This window comes from Lottia gigantea (genome assembly GCF_000327385.1).
Source record: "Lottia gigantea unplaced genomic scaffold LOTGIsca_32, whole genome shotgun sequence".
NCBI classification, from domain to species: domain Eukaryota; kingdom Metazoa; phylum Mollusca; class Gastropoda; family Lottiidae; genus Lottia; species Lottia gigantea.
The window spans coordinates 1,838,865-1,860,420 of NW_008709073.1; the positions used below are offsets into that span (position 1 = coordinate 1,838,865).

Sequence of the window (21,556 nt, forward strand, 5' to 3'; positions counted from 1 at the left end):
CAAAAATAATGATTGAAAGCTTGACAAGACACTTTCAACCAAAGTTTTAAAATTCCTTATTTTCTTCCTGGTTCAGGTTCAAGAGTTGCGTCCCTTTAGTCTTCTAAAGGTCCTGATACACAATAACTCAATTCGTGATAAGGGGCCCACTTGTTTCGCCTTTTGTGTAGGATATGAAAAAGGAAGTTCCGAGTAGGTGGAATGAATTTACGTATTTAACATTATTTACAGACAGTCCATTATTTCTCTATTAGATAAAGATCCTGTATTTCATTAGGTAATATCTAATATTAGACTAATAATGATATACGCCTTAATATAATCTGCTGAAGTGTACGGGGCGGTAACTTCTCAACCTCTCCAAATCAGATCAAAACTGTAGCCTCTTTCTTCTCACAGTCCAATTTGGCAAGAAAAACAGAAATATTTGAAAAATCATCCACCTATAATTTGCGAGCATTCATTGTGTTTAAGGTTCAGAGGCGTTTCTACGGATGGAGGAATGAAAAAATGCTGACCCGGCTTGCCCCCCCCCCCCCCTTAATATTAAGATTAAGCGTTTTTCAATAATTACTTAGTTTTATGAATTTTCCAATTTTCTAGATTTTACAGGGATTCTGTTGTAACTTTATGACACCAGGTAAGTTCACTGATGAATATATACTCATATTGACCATCTTGAGAATTTAAATCTTATTTTCATTCTAAGACGTAGTATCACTTTAAGCTAATCAGTAATAGTGTTCACAGTGTGTCCAGAATTAATTTAGAATGACGACTCATCTTTTCTTGAGACTCTGTCATATAAAGAAGATATATATATAGAAATAGAAAGTGAAATTCCTATTTTTGGTGGGATTAAGCCATTTTTTGTAAATTTCCAGTACTGAAGACTATTTACATATATACAAGGCCCAAATCAATCCCCGAAAATGGCGAATCTGTTCCTCTAAGTTTTTCATATTCAAAATTCCCGGACTATGATCCTATAAAAATCAACCAAACAAGGTATAGCGAATCCATCTTATTCATTAAAAATCAAGCAACATAGAAATTCAACGTTAGACCTACCTGACGTATGCTGTGTAAAACTTTTCTAACGTTTTCTGTTGTTAAAGTGCGACATCTTCCCCTAAATTCTCCCATTTTAAAATCGTCTGGTATATGTCGTCTGATGTTCTTTGATTTTCTCAGAACAGACAAACGGCATCGGTCAACCAAATCACAGAACATTTTAAAAGTCAAAAAAGTATTTTATTTTAGACTTTCGATTTGAAAGTTAACTTTTTCAAAATTATATCTATATAAAAATCGTATTATCCTAATTTTTTATTAAAAAAATTGTCGTCAATTTTTGAGATCTATTGTTCTCTTTTTATCTGCAAACATTTAATTTTAATCTACTTATTTTTTACTAATGTATAAGCTAATTATTTAGATCAAAAGATCAAAGGCAATTAACGGGTTTTTTAAATCTATTTTAGTCAACATGAGACCAATATCCCGTGAAACCAACATACCATCTTTAGATGATTATTGATATATCAGAAGAATGTTGACTCTTATATTTTCAGCTATTTCATCTAAAGAAAGGCTACTACCACAGATAGTATTACAGAGACATCCTTAGTTAACATATCTAATTAACTTAACCTTTGACTTGCACCTTGTTTTATCATAAATCTTTACTTTGGGACCTAGGCCAGTGCTTTCATGAGACTATGTTCTCATCACCATCTAACACACATTTTTTTTAGCGTAGCCTATGAAAAATATATCCAGCTGATACCATTACCAGATTGAATATCAGACATCTAATTCGTCTACGATTATATCTTAATTAAATAGAAAAATAGAATAGAAAAATGATACGCATTCATTGTAATTTATAGTTGATGAAGGATTTTTAAATTCAACTAACGGTCGCAACTAAAACAAATTTTGTGATATAGCCTAACACATATGTAGGCCTAGCTGAAATCATATGTTATTTCAAAGTTTATTTTCTAGGTCTGAGTTTATGTTTTTTCAAATCAAATTTTTAGAAGACTTTATCGCTTGAAGTTTTTTTTTACCCTTTGGCGGAAGGCAAAGGTCCAACTGTGATAAAATAATCGAGACTAAGCCTTTACATGCTATGTACGTCTTGATAAAAACAGCTACACATAAGAGATAAAGCATTTGTATAGGAGTTTACTACATGATACACTACGATTTTGAGTTATTATTTTGAATTTATTATTCAGTATTGTAAATATGACGTCGGCAAGTAAAATACGCGTTGGTGTTGTCGGATATGGAAATATGGGACATTATTTAACAAAAGCTATAGAGGACAACGACAATCTTGAACTGGCCTTTGTTTGGAATAGATCTACGGAGGCCCTTGAAGGCAATGTAAAAAGTGATTGCATTTTAAAAGATTTGAACGATTTCGCCATTTTCAGTCCGGACTTGATAGTGGAAGTGGCTCATCCTTGTATAACTCGAGAATACGGAGCTAAATTTCTCCAATATGCCGATTACATGATTGGATCGCCCACGGCATTGGCGGATAAAGACTTGGAGGTCACCCTTAGAAAAGCTGCCCGAGTACATGGTCTTTATGTACCTAGTGGGGCATTTTGGGGTGGAGAGGATATTAAGAAAATGGCCGATAGGGGCACTCTTCAAGCTCTGAAAGTTACAATTTCAAAACACCCATACAGTTTCAAACTAGAGGGTGACCTCAAAGAAAAGAACTCACGAGTGACAGGTGATACTGCTGTTGAATTGTACTCCGGACCAGTAAGAGAGTTATGTCCCTTAGCTCCAAATAATGTGAATACAATGGCCGTTGCTGCCTTGGCTGCACATAATCTTGGATTTGATGGGGTGCAATGTCGGTTGGTGTCGGACCCAAAATTGACAGATTGGCACATAGTGGAAGTGGAAACTTGGGGACCTGGGGATATTTCAAAAGACAAAGCATTCCATTGTCATACTGTTCGCCGTAATCCTGCTCAGATAGGGAATGTAACTGGGTCGGCAACATACGTCTCTTTTCTCAGCAGTATGGTTAGAGCACATGGGAAAGGACCGGGTGTTCATCTGTGTTAATTTGATTAACTATATGTGAAATTCTGAAATCTTCCAATATATTGTAATAATTATGTATGTAAATTCAATTGTACCCAAGTAATAGGCTATATTGGTCCGACTCGACTCGTTTGAAATATTACATATTAAGGGTCAGTTTATCCTTGATTTTTGTGCCTAACTTATATTTACAACACATTTCAAAGTAAGGTTTATCACTCGGAAATATTTGCTGAACAATGATTTAAACTTTTATCCGCTATTTTGTATCAAGGATTAAAATACCGCATGTTCGGGTATAATAAATGGTTAAATATTCCACGGTTGTGACAATTCATAAATTTAAGAACAAAAACCACGAAGAATGGTCACACCCCTGGCATAACAAAGCAAACTATTCAATTCATTGGAGTCTATTCGATTCATCGGCATCGGTCTAGATTCGGCTGGTTCATGGTTGATCTTGCATCTGAGGTCTTTTTTTTCTCGTTGATGGCATGCACCGCTTGATGGAAGAGACCACCAATAATATTTTGAAAAAAAAGTTTTGATTCCTTACATCTAAGGCCATTACGGTTAGCAATCTCGTTTCTATTGAAGAGGATTCGGGTTAAAAAAAAAAAGTTAAATTTTCAAAATTAGGATTATTTGCATGCGTCTGAAGCTATTCTGATTACGCTCACGGAAAATGTAGTATGTCCAAGCTGACTTCGCTAACCTGTCTGGATCGTTTTATCTCATTATTCTTATGGATAGTCTAATCCATTTTTTTTATCATATTGCATAGTGAAAGTGAACAGTGTGTGGCCCCTGATCGCCCCCCCCCCCCCACACACACCCACATTATGCTTCCTTGAAACGGCACTGATCCCTTATCTTATCACAGTCCCTTGTTATCCCTTATCTATCTTATCATATTCTCCTTATCACAGATTGAGACAATTTGTAGGCTACATGATCTCCACAAAATATGGCCTAGTTTTTCTGTCTCTACACTGTCAAACTGTCTACCAGAAGCAGGAATAGAAGCAGATCTTTCGGTCTATATTTCTCCTAGTCTGCAATTCCCATCCTCAGAATCCTCCAAGATGGTGGATGAAGTCAGTGTTTCTCGGACTATGGTCTGACCACTAGCGAAAGATTTCAAGAAAGATAACTCTGTAGAACTGTATGACAAAGGGGGCGCTATTTGACCTGAGTGAATCAAAATGTAAACAAAGAAGGTTTTTTATTCCATTTATCTTGTAAGTCTCATCAGCAGAGGCGTCAAGAAAGATCCTGTGCTACTGTTTATTCGTTATTTTGGTAACTGTCAGAGTTCGAATTAAAGATTCTAAATTAAAAAGAAGTAAGACCCACCTGTGACCTATCTAGATCCAGATTCAGACACGTTAGATCTTTGACCAAGATTTATTATCGGTGAAGATATCCGAGTAGGCCTATCATACATCTTCTTGGAATAGCAAACCACAATCGATAAAGGTGTGTTAATTTTGAATTGCTAATATTAATGGATAGAAAAATTACTGTATCTATGGACATTGTGCAGAAACACACGAAAATATGTTCATATATTGGCTTTATTTAATGTCCTGAATCCAAGATAAATATCAACTGTCAAAATGATATCAGATTAAAAGGTAAAAAACAGAATAAAGTTGCAGCGCAAGAGGGGGCCTTCTGAAATATGTAGAGGACAACAGAACTCTTTGGGTTGAAATGACAAATGCTGAAACACTGTGGAAAAGCTAATATTATAGAGGTTTCAGATGTGTGGGTTAAAAACATACAATAATCATAGTTCAAAATTTCTTAGAAATGAAGTAGGAGTAGCCTACAATTTGAAGTACAAATTATTTTTCTAGCTGGGCAAATGCTCCCCTTGTATGCCTACCTCCATCTATTTCACATGTTTTTGGCCCTTAAAATATTTCATTAAATTTGCCTCAAAATCAAATAGTGTTTTTGGTGAAATAAGATCAATTTGGACCCAACACACAGTGATAAGCTACAGGTTTGATCACCTAACAGAATGAAAAGTTAGACTAAACTTTCATTTTGAGTTGAGATCTGTTTATTCATGAGAACACTTTAAATCAAGTGTGTTGTCAGGCATGAAGCATGCATGAATGACAATTGTTCAGAAGCGTAGTGGTTTTCAGCTTTATGTCAAGTAAGATCCATTGATGTACAGGCTCAGTTGGGACAAAGCTATAATTACAACCTTTGGGGATAATACTCTTAATCTACATGTGATAATTGGTCTTTGAGCCCAACACAGCTTGGATTTTCATTACAAAAGCTCTACCTTGAAAACTAGTCTTTATATTGCAATAAGCAGTGAAAAATATCAAGGTTGCACAGTACATGCTAAAATCATTATAAAACTTGACAGCTCCCAGTCTTACTGTGAATTGATTAAACATTCTGCACTTTAGATAATGACATCTGTGTTGAAGGAGCTCTGAATTTGAACTGTTTTTATAGGATTAATGAGGTTCAAGCAAGACAGATAAATAAATTAGCTGGATTCCTGTTATCAAAGAAAATTTATCAGAAAGTAATAAATTAAAGTTTGTTATGGTAAATCTGTGAAAATTAAACAAGTAAGTTATTTATTTTGTGAAAGTTTCTCTTTGAATCTTTCTTAAAGTATGATTTATAGAGTCCATTCATCCATCCAACCATTTATTTTTTCATTTGCTCATTCATTCATTCATTCCTTCATTTGCTCATTCATTCCTTCATTTGCTCATTCATTTATTCCTTCATTTACTCATTCATTAATTCATTTGCTCATTCATTCCTTCATTTGATCATTCTTTTGCGCATTCATTCATTTAAGAACACAGTAAGTATGTAATACCGTTAAATTATTCAAAATTTTCATGCTCAGGCCATTGGTAATTCTTATTTATCAATGGCCTTATGTAGAGTGGTAGTATAAATATAGTCTACTGATGTTAGCATGTAATTTACTCAGTTGCTCTAGCATATGAATTTATTGCGGTCAGTCATTACCAATCAGTCTTACATTTAAGTTGTCTCCCTTTACATATATCAAAGGTTTTGTAGCTGGTCAGTGTTTCAATTTCTAGTTGATTTTGCTTAAACTCTTTGAACTTATTTTAAATTAACCTATTATCCGATTACAAATTTGTCTAATTTCCCTTCAAAAAAGATTGGCCCTCAAGGTAGTATGAAAAAATATTTGGGCACATGTTTGTATAAACTTCTGCAAAACTGGTAATGTTTGCATACTAACTGCAATAACGAAATTCGTAATGATTTATAATTTGTAGAATAATTAGTATATAAAAATAGATAAATCTGGTACTACCTGAAAATTGCCTTTCTCTGTAAAATGAGGATCAAATTATAAAATAAGGAAAATTGGTGCAAAATAGTCTAGATTTAACCACCATGTTTCTTTTTATCAGTGAAGCAGGCTGAACCTGAACATGGAGGAAGTGTCTTTTTATTAGGATGAACAATCATCCAAGGTCAACCTGTTACCGTATAGGCTGTACATGTTTGAGATCTCTCAACAGTTAAAACATTAAACAATACATTTCTTTCCTCATGTAACACTAAAAAAAGAAAAAGATATCTCAACAATTTTCCCCATTGCACACTGATTAGTTTTGGCTATTAGTTAGTCAGAAACAAAAAAGGCTAAAGTTTTAAGCTATACATACAGAACGGGACCTCTGTTGAAATATTATGTTTCTACCTTGAAGACTGGAGAGTTGTTTGTCATAAGTTGAAAAATGTAAAAGAGAAGCATAGCTGATACTTTCCTTGCAAAATTTTCCTCATTGAATAACATTGGCCGTTAAAAAAAAAGGCTTATAAAAGTTTTATAAGCTATAAATACAGAACAGGGTTAATATTTAACAGGGACCTCTGCTGAGATATTATGTTTGTACCTTGAAGACTGGAGAGTTGTTTGTCATAAGTTGAAAAATGTAATGAGAAGCATAGCTGATACTTTCCTTGCAAAATTTTCCTCATTTCCTCATCTAATAACACTGGCCATTACAAAAAAGGCTTAAGTTTTGTAAGCTATACATACAGAACAGGGTTGGTATTTAACGGGGGACCTCTGTTGAGATATTATGTTTCTACCTTGAAGACTGGAGAGTTGTGAGTGTTATAGATTGATAATGATCATGTGAGTTTTGAGAACAATCAGACTACTGTATCTTATATTACTGTTTTAACCTTTGTAATATAGTTTCCAACTCTCTTTACCACATTTTGATAAGAAATATTCACTGATATACACAAACTGATAATTTATCTTTTATCATGACTGCAAAGGTAAGAAAATATTTGTTAATAATAATGGTTAGTTTTACCAATCTGTACACCTTTGGAAATTACATAACATTGTTTGAATGAATTTACATATAAGAATTTTGATTCAACTGCTGAAAATTGTTTAAGTTCACATGTTCAATGTTCAATTATAGAGGTATTGCATTTCAGTTTGCGATTCAAAATGACCCCTTTTGCAGCCCAATATTTCTTTTGATTGGCAAAAATTAGAATTTATCATGACAATCAAATCCAATTGTTTATGTGAAGATTTACTACTAAAACATTTTAAATTGCTACCAAATTTTAAATAATTGTGAATCAAAGTTTAACTTTATTAGCCTAAAAAACAATTTGGTGTTGTAAATTGCTAATCAACTTTTACGATCTAAACTGAACACTGATGTTCAATGTTCATAGCCAAGAAATGTGAGGTATTTTCAGCAAAGGATTAAGCTTATAGAGAGATTTTACATAATTTGTGTAGATAGTGTTAAATTGGCATTTAATAGTTTTTTTGAATGGGAAGTTAAACTGTTTGTCAGCTTCATTAAAACAGGTTTTGTGACTAAATCTATTTTCCCAGTGTTTAACATTATTTAAGTTTTTGTTGCTGTAGGGAAGTCAATTTGAGTTTTTCTATTAAGGTCACTAGAGTGAGTAATGAACATAATTTAGTTATAAATTTTTTAACGAAGATCCTATTAGATCCAAATTTTTCACCATTAGCCATCGATCCCTTATAATGATAATGTTATAAATAGTTGAAAATATACTCTGTAATTTTTTCAGTTTGTAATCGAAAAATATTTTTTTTGTGGAAAAAAAAACTTTTTAATTTTAAAATATTAGCCTAGATTACACATGATATAGAGATTATATTTATCTGGAAAATTTTGACAAAATATTCTCACAATATCAGCTAAGTTTATATGAGAATATATCAATATTTGAACAGTTTGGATCATGAATAACACAATTCTGTAGACTCTATAAGTGTATAATCAGTTTTTAATGAGATGTCAGACCATTTCCCTTTTCATAGATATAAATCACTTGATATATTCATATTTTACAACCGCCTAATCTTAATAATTCATTCAAGCACATAATGGCATTCACCAAGCAACTTCACTGACCACATCAAAATACCACTACCATGTGGATTTCACATCAATCTTAGCTTTCAATGATTTATTTCCTTTATGTTTGAATCTGAATTATTTTTTCTCTGAAACTCTATATGCTTTGATAGGCTCCTAATCATGTCTTTGTGGTCAAATTCATTTCAATTTGTGAGCAGAAGATTTTTTTTTTCAGAATTTTTTTAGCTCAAATTTGCAAAAACTATACATATCTAAAGAAATGTGCCCTTTAACATATCTGAAAGTTTTAACTAAAACAATCCAGCTGTTAATTATTTTTAAACGCAAAAAACTATTTAAAAACATTAGGTAAGGTTTTTAAGTTCATTATGCTTATTGGAAGCTGTTTGAAAACTACTGTACAGATTTGAATAAAATAAACCAAATCTAGGTCAAACTGCTTAATTAACAATTAGTACTCTCCATTTTTAATTAACCCTTTTAAAACAAATCCAGTTTGATCAAGTACATACATGGATATAAATAGCATACTTGAGAAATATTTTCAGGTATAATTTACGAAGTTTTTGATAATGAAAACATTTTACAAAAAAGCGGAATATCCCTTATAAGTTATAACAATATTAACATTTATGAACCTTGTGCTAATACCTTGTTTAAATTTTAACTTATTTTTTTTCAACCACAGTTATCACTATCTTTTTCAAAAGAATGTTTGATAAAATAATCAAATTTTCAAAGTTATGATAATGAAAATAGGATACTAGTATCTGCAATCTGAAATTCAATATAATGTGAAGATAGTGTGTCAGATTGAGACCATTGAGGGCATTAATACAATTTCAATGTGACTTGCTCTAGGGGGGTATTTGATCATAATGATGTGCTAAGAGATAGCTGTCACAAACATACGCTCAATCACCATGGCAACCTAGATCATTATAATACAATTCATCCAAATACTTGAAATTATAAAAGATCTCAACTTTATATTAATAACTCACTTTTATAATCATTATTGCCTTTCATACTACTTCCTTTCTTTTGGTTTGACTTCAAAGCAATTGTTGAATTTATTTAGATTGCTTGCATGAATCGACTTGGTTTTTATAGATTATATCAAAAATAACAATTTGAATGAAGCACAACTTATTTTCCATCAAAAATAATGTCTTGCGAAAAAATCAAGTTTCCAAAAAATATTTTCACTGTTAAAATTATGCTCAATACATCAACTGTAGAGCGATATAGAAATGATAAAACAGAACCTGAAACATGTTTTTACTCAGTTATAGGTGTTATAGAAGATACTCTCCTATAGAAGCACTGGCCTAGGTCATAAGTAGAGACTATGGATTTCAACATGAAACTATTTCAATTCAAACAGAATATGTTTTACTGAAGATAATCTCAGTGTTACATGCTGTGTGATCTTCTGTATATATCAAATAGCTCATTCTCCTTAAGAATAGTGCTTGGCGTTGCCAATCATACCATGAAATATATATCACGATACAGGGGCTACGATATTATGCATTGTGATAAAAGGGTTACGATATTATGCATTGTGATAAAAGGGCTACAATATTATGCATCATGATATATGGGCTACGATATTATGTATTGTGATAAAAGGGCTACGATATTATGTATTGTGATAAAAGGGCTACGATATTATGCATTGTGATAAAAGGGCTACGATATTATGCATCTTGATATATGGGCTATGATATTATGCATTGTGATAAAAGGGCTACGATATTATGCATTGTGATAAAAGGGCTATGATATTATGCATCATGATACATGGGCTACGATATTATGTATTGTGATAAAAGGACTACGATATTATGCATTGTGATAAAAGTGCTAAGATATTATGTATTGTGATAAAAGGGCTACGATATTATGTATTGGGATAAAAGGGCTACGATATTATGTATTGTGATAAAAGTGCTAAGATATTATGTATTGTGATAAAAGGGCTACGATATTATGCTTTGTGATAAAAAGGCTACGCTATTGCAATACAGGTTATGTTATATGAGTAACATTTTATCTGCAAAGTTTTAATGATTTTTGAGATTTAACTATATTGCTAATATTCGATAAATCAAGGACAGCTGTCACCTGTATGTTCACGAATGTAACCAACTTCATTTTTTTATTCTTCTGCATTTGGTTAATTTCAAGTTATGTAAGCTTATTAATCAAAAATATTCTTAAAAACTAGCAGAAAAGGATATCCATGTTACTTTGAAATTTCCACAGCTTTGAAAGAAAAATTTTATTGTGAAAAATGCACAAGAACTAGTTAATGTGAAAATGCAATGTCTCAACAACCAATTTAACAGTTGCCCATTTTAAGCTTCTGTCAAGCATGATATGTCAAATACCAGAGCCTATTTCTTATAATTTAAGCTCAGGAATCTTTGAGAAATATAAACAAAGCTTATTATATATACAGTAGATCAAAATTATGAGAAAAGAAAATCTCAAACTATTACTATTTAGAAACATAAGTCAAAAAGAAATATGTTTTGTTTTAGAAATGGGTACCATTGATTGGACTGACTCAACAAGATTACTCCTTTGGGTTTTGGCATCAAAATTTTTGTCACGCCTGAAAGGGGAATAAATACTTAGAATTTCTTGCATCCTGTGTGTATAAATAACCTTAGTTCCCTTTAATGAATAAATGACAAGTTATATAATGATATCAATATAGTTATATAGCATGATAATTACAGTGTAAATTATAATTATTTTATAAGCTTATGTTATATAATCAAAAGTTATATCTTCCCCTTTTACCCAGACTTAATACCCCTTGTGACATTATCAGGTAGAATGTTATAGGGTCATAAACTACTACCTTGTTAATGCATTAATACAGTTGATTTCTTTGTCCCCTTTGACACCAAAGTATTGAGATTACTTTGGTTAATCAAAGGCACTTACTGAATTTGTGTTTATGTTAAGTGGGGGGGGGGGGGGGCTTTGATGGTGGTGTGGGTGTGCAATATTTGGACTACGTATTTTGAAATGCAACGTTAAAACTGAATTCTATGGCGAAAATATTTTTGAAAATTTAACTTTCTTCCAATTGGTTTAATTCATAATTCATAAAACAAGAATTGACTTACTGAAAAGCAAGAATGTTTACAATGGTAAAAAAAACCTGATAAACAGGAGAAAGAATTTTAACTTAAAGGGATTGTAACGAGGTTTTATGTGTATCGGGGACAATGATAGCATCAATTTACACCTGCATAGATTCTGGTTGCTCCCCTCTAGTGACGTCATAAAATGTGTTAGTTTTAGTGGAATTGCAAGAACCACAGAAGTTTGAATGAAAATTAGAATGTTGTAAATTGATGTTATCAGTGTACCCGATACACATAAAAAAATTAGAAAACCTCTTTACAATCCCTTTAATATATGGTATTTTGAAACGGGTGTATACCATTCTTCTCTCTTCATCTTCCCTTAAAGACTTGTTTTCTTTTATAAGCTATTAGCTATATTCAAAATGGAAATTAGTAGAACAAAATCAAAAAGTATTGCAGCATATAAACACTAGTTCATAAATTTGAAAGTCAAAAGTTTTGAACATAAGACCAATGAAATATTAGATATTTTATAATTGATATTTGATTGTGTTAAAAGTTAGTAATTATTTCAAATTTTGATTTTCAATTCAATCTATTGAAAACTAAGAAATGTGCTAATTAAGAATAGCAGCCCCTAGGCTTCTGTCAGCTTTCTTCCCCTATTGTTTGTGCTCGTTAAAGAATATCTGGAAGGAATTGTAATTAGCAATGAATAATTGAGGAAGCTGATGAAAAAAAGCAGATCAATAAAAACTCAATAATTATTTATTCATTCATTATTTTATATTGGAAGAAATTAAAGGAAAAGCTGGTCTTAATACAAAAAAGTTGGAATTAAATCAATATGCTATTAAAAGCTTTATAAATCTTTAAAGGGATATGTTTGTCTAGATATAGGCTTGTGTAGCTATTCGCTTTCGTCCATATCCCTTTTCAGAATTAAAATCTGAAGTCAGGGTTCAAATATAATGTTATTCCAAGTGATTGATGTTGATGACAGAAAAAACGAAAAAATGTTTTTATTCAATGAACATGACAGAAGAAAAACATTTGTTCAGAATTCAATCAAGTTTGATTTTCAAACAAATGTTTCTGGAAACAAAACAATATTTTTTTGCGAATGCCCAAGACAGAATTGTCGCATACATAAATGATACAGATTTACTGAATTCTAGCACTATCAGCATGGACAGTTTTAATGAGTTGATTATACACTTTTAAATGAAAACTTATCATTCTTCAGATTCATTTTAAAAAGTTTGTAAGATTGCTTTTACTATTAATCTACATTCTTACCTTCTTGTAGAATCACTGAGTATCCTTTTTCAAGAGTTTTTTCATTTAATTTAAGTAATTGAAAACCATTACAGTATAAACTGTGCATCATTGCTTGATAAAGAAGGAAGAACCTTCGTCGAAACATCACAAGTTATTTTATTAAAGTAATTGTTATCCATATCATTGTGTCAAGTTATAAATTTGAAAGTCATCCTTTTTCAAGAGCTTTTGATTTAATTATTCGCAATATTGAAATTACCATCGTTGTATAAGGGATAATAAGGAGGTTTTCTAAAAAAAATTATGCGTATTTGGGAGTGGAGACACTGATAGCATCAATTTGCACCATTTCAATTTTCAAACAGACATTTGTGGTTCCTGCAATTCCAGTAAAAATAAGTGTTTGATGACGTCACTACATATTGCAGAAAAGTAGGACGTAAAACTCCATTCATTTCATTTGTTGACATCACTAATTACAAAATATGCTTTATCACCTAAAAGTTAATGAATAAGAGAGTTTAATAATGACATTTTTTTTACAAAATAACTTAAAATATAACAATACTGGTTGGCTTGTTTGAAATTTAAAAGTTGTTTTTTCTTGTAAAAAAGTCCCTTTTATGTTCAACTAGTACAAAACAATTTCATGAATTGATTCCATTCAGGCATATTCAATGCTGTCATATCAGAGAACAATGGGAAAAAAAAACCCTTGGGTTTCATCTTTGTTCAAATATTTATAAGCTTTCAGAAATGCCATTTTTTTTCAGATAATTATTTTGATGTCTGCTTCATTGGAACATGGATGCCAAATCTATTTCTGTATTCTTGCTGCATTCCAGCCCTTCCGTTTCATTGTCTGCTGTTACCAAAATTTTTTGAAAAAAATGTGTGCTTTAGATGTTTTCTAAACTGAACTCAAGGTTGACTTGATTCAAAATTCTGTTTAACTCTTCTAAAAAAAATGCAAAATCATTTACAAAAATAAGATGACAAAAACTTTTCACATAAAATTATGATTTTTAGCATGAAAAATGAAAAAAAATCAAAAGGAATACTATTCTTTGATCGAGGCTCAAGTCGTTCGGGAACCAGTTAAACTCAGTGTTAATACAACGCGTTCGGCAATACAGCTGACTGAGCTAGCTTTACTTTACAATTCTCAGTGGCAAAATGGTTTATAGCTTTAAGTTTGATCTATTACATAAATGTCTATTTCAAAGACAGGTAGATTATAGGTGAATTGTATGTCTAGCAGAAGACTAGTTAGGGTTGCAAAGGGGCCAAATCATGAATCAAAACGGGACTGAGTAGTTGAAAAAGCTGCTTATATAATGATCTAGTATGACTGTCAACCTATAGCTTAGGGCAAGTTAAGATAAATGAGGCAAGAAACCACTAAATCTACATTTCTTGTATAGTAGTTTGTGAAGAAAGCTACCTTGTTTCTCTCTGCATGAATGCTAATGACTTGTGTTACATGGGGGCCACTGATTACAAACTCTCTGAACTCTTCAGCCTTTCTCCGACATTTCTCACTTATCATTCATTGTCAAGTTGCTGTGTAGAATTTTGACAGGCAAATTAGACCCAGCAATAGATAGGTAATTTGCATTTTGAGATCATTGTCATTATCATCTTTCTATTGTCCTATTTGACAATTTGATGTTTTTGATGTTGATTGCAATAGAAATAGTATGGCTTTGTTCAAAATTCTAACACCAAAACAAGGGGTTTTCAAACAATATTGTACAAAATATGCATTCACATAGAAAAATTAGTTTAAATTATGACAGTGACCAAAAAAATTACTTCATTAGTTTTTTGAGAAATACAAATAAAATAAATTATAAAAAAGATTACAGGCTGTGCACGTAAAAAGATTCCTTGACAGATGGATAATAGCACAAGAGTGGACCATTTTGGGGGGTTGATTGGAGTTTTGAAAATATGTAAATAATCTTTACGAAAATCAAATGATTCCTTTAAAAATATCTCTAGGAATTTTACTCACTATTTCTATATATATGTCTTTTCTATATATCACAGAGTATCTTAAATTGACAAGTCGTCATTTTGTCATACAAACACAGATAATTTTTGACATACATGGATTTGAAGGCTCAAATTTCGACAGTGAGCTGTAAACACCGTTACTGATTGACTTAGCCAAAAAATTCCCGTTTCTGAGACTAAAGTATGATTGGTCAAATAGAATGGACAACCTGTTCTTTTAAGATAAGTTTTAGTTTAATATAGTTGAAATAATTGAATTAAAGTATTTAATAGATCAGATATAGATATACTGATAGTAACTGATAGCTTTCAGCTTCAATATTTTAAATCTAACACACCCCAGATCTTTAAAGGGATGGTTTACTGCTAAATCAAGGAGGGATGGTATCTGCATTTAAAGTGAGCATGCCTTTCAAAATCAGTGATATCAGAAAATTTACACAATTTTGAGATTTTTGTTTATCAACTGTTTTTCTGATGGTATTGACATCAGTGATGATTCCTTCAAATTTATTAATGTTGTATTTAACTTCCATTTGGGGAGTTTGAAGTTTGTATTAACCCTTTGCTGTGCTATATCAAGGATAGATCTGATGGGGGGGAGGGGTCTTGAGGTGTTTATGAAGGCTGTTTTAAAATTATCAGCAGGAAATTGGGCAAGATCCACGATAAACAAAAAATTAAAAATTATTCCAATTTTGCACTTCCTTTTCCTCTGTAAAAAAATTAGAAAAAAAAATTCCAATATCAGAATGACTGTAAAATTTATGGTCAAAAAAGAAAAAATGATTACAATAGTCATGAAAACTGTCATCATCTGAACTTTGCTCAGATATTTTTTTTATGTACAACAACAGTGAAAAACAATCTTGTTTTAGTCATAAATATGTAGAGAATTAATGGTTGATAATTGCCCATTGCCACTTTAAACCTGATTGTTGTCAGGGGTAAAGATATTTAGCACTGGTCATCAACTGACCATTGGTCAGCCATAAAACTATCAACAATTGTAAATTTATCAGCTGGACTGGTCAGTATAGTTTAGTAGCTTGCTGACATTAAGCACAGTTCACTCACTACAGTTAGATATTTCAAATTTCATTTCTCTTGCTGATATCAAATTTCACAGACTAAATATCATTTGAATTATAATTTACATTTTTTCGTTGAGTTCAACTTCATGCTACATGAATGATTTATTGATTTTTTAATGAATATTAATTCATAATTTACAATATATACTTACTTATTTAAACATTAATTTAAATATAAATTTGAAAATTGTATATATCTAATTTATTTAAAATTTAATATAAGCTTCAGCATGTTTCTGAAAAAAAATGGATCTGAATGAGTGATTTTTTTTTAAATAAGCGTGTCTTTAAAGTGGAGGTTAAAAATGAATGAATGAATGAATGAATGAATGAATTTTTTGTTCAAGATTTTAAAGTGGGGATGAATGAATGAATGAATTTTTTGTTCAAGGTTGTGAAGTGGGAATGAATGAATGAATGAATGAATGAATGAATGAACAATTTTATTCCTTCCATGCTCTCAAAATTAAAAGCATTTTCATACAAAAAAAAGATATTTTCTTAAAATATACTGTTTTAACTGATCTCCTTTCAAGAACTGAATGTGATTAAATAATAAAACATCTGAAAAAAGGCATAAAAATGGCAATGAAATGTTCAATTATTATTGGTTTTTAAAAGCTTACGGCAGCATTTCAGTTGTAAATTCTATTAAAAATGTCAACTGGTGTTTTTTTTGTAATTCAAACTGTAATGTTTAATTTATGAGTTGGAAATTTAACAGATCTTTTGTTTATATTATTATCTAAACAATGTAGCTTGTCAAAGGGGATTTTTTTTCACTCAGGGTTTAACTTGGCCTGAAGTTCCAGTTGGCTGATTTTTCAGCTGGGACTCCTAGTATTATCAGAAATAGATTGGCTTTTAATGGGTTGACCCATCTGTGATATTACTTTACCTTGATTACTATTGATGTACTGTCTAGTTTGTGTGGTCAGTTGTGTGTTCAGTCTGTGGTCAAACACTAGTCTAGTCTGTTACTGTACAAGATCTAGAACAGTTGAAATTGTACTCAGTTATTTCTTTTCTCTCAAACTGGATTATTTGCCTTATTGGATATATTATTGTATTTCTTTATGAATTTAAGAATATTTCAGGTAAGTGTTATTGAAGTATTATTCAAACATAAATATCCACTGTTTGAAATATTTACTCATGGTAAATCTCTTGTGTTTGGTTTTTCATATGTATTTTTCAAATCCAAAATATATAATAGCTAATGTTAATCTGTAATATTTAGGCCTAAGTCTGAATTTGCACATGTATGTCTACAGTCCATTTTTGGAAGTTCTTGTTTGATCAGTTAAAAAACTTCTTCAGTAATTGAATGATCAAAACTATAAAATAACTGCATGGTCGTATTGCATATTCAAGACTTTATTGACTATAAAGGCAAATTAGGTTGAATTACATAGTTATAACTGCCTTGAGAATTGCATTAGTCGAAAACTGAAGTGAGCAATTGCATACGGTACATAGTCAAAACTGTCTTGACACAAGAGTTATTGCATAGTCAAAACTGTCTTGACATAAGAGTTATTGCATAGTCAAAACTGTCTTGAGAATTGCATAGTTATAACTGCCTTGAGAATTACGTAGTTGCAAACTGAAGTGAGCAATAGTCAAAACTGTCTTGAGTTATTGCATATAACTGTCTTTTGATAATTGAATATTCATAACTTCCTCTTGATAATTGAATACTCATAATTGTCTTTGATAATTGCATAATCATAACTGTCTTCCAGTAATTGCATGATTATAACTGTTATTGTATAACAATATTTATTTAAAGAGACAGATGCGCCTTTTTTTGGGTTAATTGAATGTAAGAAGCTTCCATTCAAAAGTACTAGAAATATACAAAAAATCACACAATTCCTTCAAAATATCTTTAACTAGAATTTTTTTCTTTTTCTATAGATTTCTCTCAAAAACGACAACTCTTCTTTTTAACTTTCAAACGTGAATAATTCTGAACACACATTGATTTGAAGGCTCAAATTTCGATGGTGAGCTGTGAACACTATTACTGATTGACTAAAAAATTTCCATTTCCAACACTAAAGGATGAGGAAAAAAAATGGCATACCTATCCATTTGAGTAATTGCATAGCAGTACTATCTTCTAGATTGTAGATTTCAATCTTTTGACTTTAGTAATTGCATAGTCGTATCTGTCTTGACTAATGGAATAGTCTTAACTGTCTTTAGTAATTGCATCGTCATAACTGTCTTGAGTAATTGAATAGTTATAACTGTCTTGAGTAATTGCATAGTCTTAACTGTTTTGAGTAATTGCAAAGTCATAACTATCTGGAGTAGTTTCTGTAGTGAAAACCTTATTAAATAAATTTGCATTATTATTGTTCGCTTGAGCAATTTTAAACGCCCCAAACTGTCTTGTATAACTGCATATCAAAAATTATGTATAAAATTCTCTCAGTAATTGCGACTTCTTGGCCAAAGGCAGAAATAAAATTTGATTATTTAAGTAATTGAACAGTCTGAAGTTATCTGGCACTGTCATTATGATTGTTTAAATAAAGGCATTGTTACAATGATAACAAAGCTGTTATTAGAAGGAGAACTTCAATATTTTGAATTGTTTGGATGTTTATGATAAATAAAATTTTGTTTTCGAATATTTCTGAACTATTATTTTGTCACTATGAACATGGTGATTTTGTTAAAATAGGATTTGAAGTAGGTCAATGCTTTTATCTGAATATTAAATGATAGGATTATTATGTGAAAAGTTAGATATATAAGTTAGTTTCAACATTCATATAAAGTCAGTATTATTTTTTGAATCATTGTGTACTGCTATACATAGCTATTACTATTGTATGCATTGATGAATGTTTGAGTGCTAGTTATATAAGAACTATTTGAATAGTCAACTATTTTAATATTGAATAGTCATAGGTCATTGGATCTTCACATAACATCTATTTGAATAGTCCTAGAAAAAGCTATTTGAATATTGAATATTTAAATATTACATATCAATGGATAGTCATAGAACAGTCAACTATTGGAATATTGAATAGTCATATAAAACAACTATTGGAATAAGAATTTAATGGCATATTTGAATTGTCAACTGTTTGAATATTGAATAGTCATAAACTCTATTTGAATAGTCGTAAATTCTGTTTGAATAGTCATAAATTCTGTTTGAATAGTCTTAAACTCTTTTTGAATAGTCATAAGCTTTATTTGAATAGTCCTATACTTTATTTGAATAGTCTATTTGAATAGTCATAAACTCTATTTGAATCATTACAAATTTGATTTGAGCAGTTATAACTTTAAAATTGTTAAATAATAAAAAAATTATTAACATAAATCATAAATTTATAAAATCAATTTATTGAGTTCAAAAGTAAAATTCATTTTATATAAATTAGGTTCAATAAGAATGTCAAAAATATTTTTCATGTCAAAAGTCTAGTGTTTTAGTCCACAAAGTTTATTTTTTTAGATAACAAAGGGTGCTGTAATTTATTTTACAATTTTTTTTTTATCCAATCAGTGATTATAAATAGTCTGATCTTTCATTATCATTAGTGACATTTGGTCTCAAGGGCATTTATCAGGTTCACTCAGTTTGAGATCAATCATCTTTTCTTCAGATTACACTGTAAAGTAGGCAGTTTTAATACAGGAAGCTTTACTGGCTTGACTGACTGCTTGGCTGGAGATAACAGTTTGAAAGTGGACTTGAACTAGGTAACATCTAGTAGTGTGTATTCTGTTGCAGTGTGATTTATAAAAGGAGGTTATAGCAGTAATTCTCTTGGATTTCAATGTTTGATAAAGTATGTTTGAATTGTTTTTCTCTTAAAGATGGATACCTATTGATGGATAACTATTTCTTACACATAAGTTTATTTATCAAGTAATAGAGAATTGTCATTGAAATGTTATTTCATGAAAAGATGTTGCAATATGAATTTATTTGCTACCAACTATTCATGATTTTTTTTATGCAAAGCTACAATTTTTTATTAGTAAATATCCAGTTCATAATAGTGTTCAGGCTTTTTGGTAGCCATTCAGTAGCATAATTGAAATTGGAGCTACCCACCTTCATTCATTCACTCATTCATTCTTTCTTTTTTTTTTATGTCCATTGAATCATTCATTCATTCTTTCTTAGTTTCTTTTGTTCATTTATTTACTCATACTTCATTCATTTATCCAACCCTTGATCATTCTTTCATCCTTTCCTTTATTATCATTCATTCATTCATTCATTCATTCATTCATTCATTCATTCATTCATTCATTCCATATAAAATTTAATCCATCGCAGTTTCATTTGTTCTTTTATTCCTTCATTTATGCGCTCCAAATTTAAATAATCTATTGAATTCATTTATTCTTTCTTTTCTGAATCATTCATTCATTCATTCATTCCATACAATAAAAGCCTTAATCCATTAATTATTAGTTCGCTAACAGATTGGCTTTTGAGAAACATGTTGAAGTTTCTTTCTTTTCTGTATCATTCCTTCATTTAAGAATTCATTCATTCCATCATGAATTCCTTTGTTCATTCCTTCATGAATTCATTCATTAGTTTATTCATTCTTTCTTTCTGTAATCATTCATTCATTCATTCCATACAATGAATTAAAAAGCCTTAATCCAGCACACCAAATAAGAAATGTTATAAGCTACTTAACAGTTTGGGTTTGGAGTAACATGTTGAAGTTAAAGTGATAAAATAAAAACTGTGTAGAGTTCGTTCTGAAGGAGGTTTTAGTGTTTATGGTTTGACATGCTTTGTAAACTGTCAAAGGAAATGGCTGGTAAAAGCCAATTGATGTTAAATACAACACAGAAAGAAAATATTGAATTATTGAAATGCCAATATTTACTGGTCAATTGTTTTTCATTCTATTGACATTTCAACATTACTTGACATTTTCTTAACATTTACTTTTATGTACTTGATATTTTTTCTTTTTTATTCCAACTTTGCTCTAGACTTTGCCACTTTGCTCTTGGTGCAAGAATAGGATTTGCATTAAATGTAGATTATTATTTTTGAGGATTGTGTTCATTGTGATGAAGAATTCATTGATTTTATTCATTATCATGCATAAGCAATAACTATGTGTTATATTATATAGTCCTTCATTATTTCCATGCATATAGACAAGTACTGTTCATTATATATTCTTCTTTCCTATCTATATGGACATATATATCAATTCATCATTAATTGCTAATATTATAGACCAGAAATATTCATTATTCAGTCCTGTTTTGTGTAGGGGTTGATATTTTAAAAATATTTCATTCATTCATTTATTCATTCATTTAGATAGAGGCAGGATCATTTATTCATTCATTGTGATGGATATAGGCTAGACCATTTATTCATCTGGAGAAAGGTTTCATTCATTAATTTATAAAACAATTTCTTTATCATTTTAGATTACCAGCTAATAGATTACCAGAGCCAAATGTTTAGGATTAGTGATATCAATATATTTAAAAATCAAGTCGTGTCTCAACTTTTTGGACGTGTGGCATC

General features: G+C 30.7%; 1 protein-coding gene across 1 annotated transcript; it reads left to right on the forward strand.

Annotated features, from left to right (window-relative positions):
* Window positions 1-2,256: 2,256 nt before the first annotated feature.
* LOTGIDRAFT_119936 (hypothetical protein) lies at window positions 2,257-3,099 on the forward strand (the record flags this gene model as incomplete). Its single annotated transcript, XM_009058044.1, has 1 exon — window positions 2,257-3,099. One exon carries the CDS (start codon window positions 2,257-2,259, stop codon window positions 3,097-3,099), a length of 843 nt encoding a protein of 280 aa, XP_009056292.1.
* Between the last annotated feature and the right edge of the window lie 18,457 nt (window positions 3,100-21,556).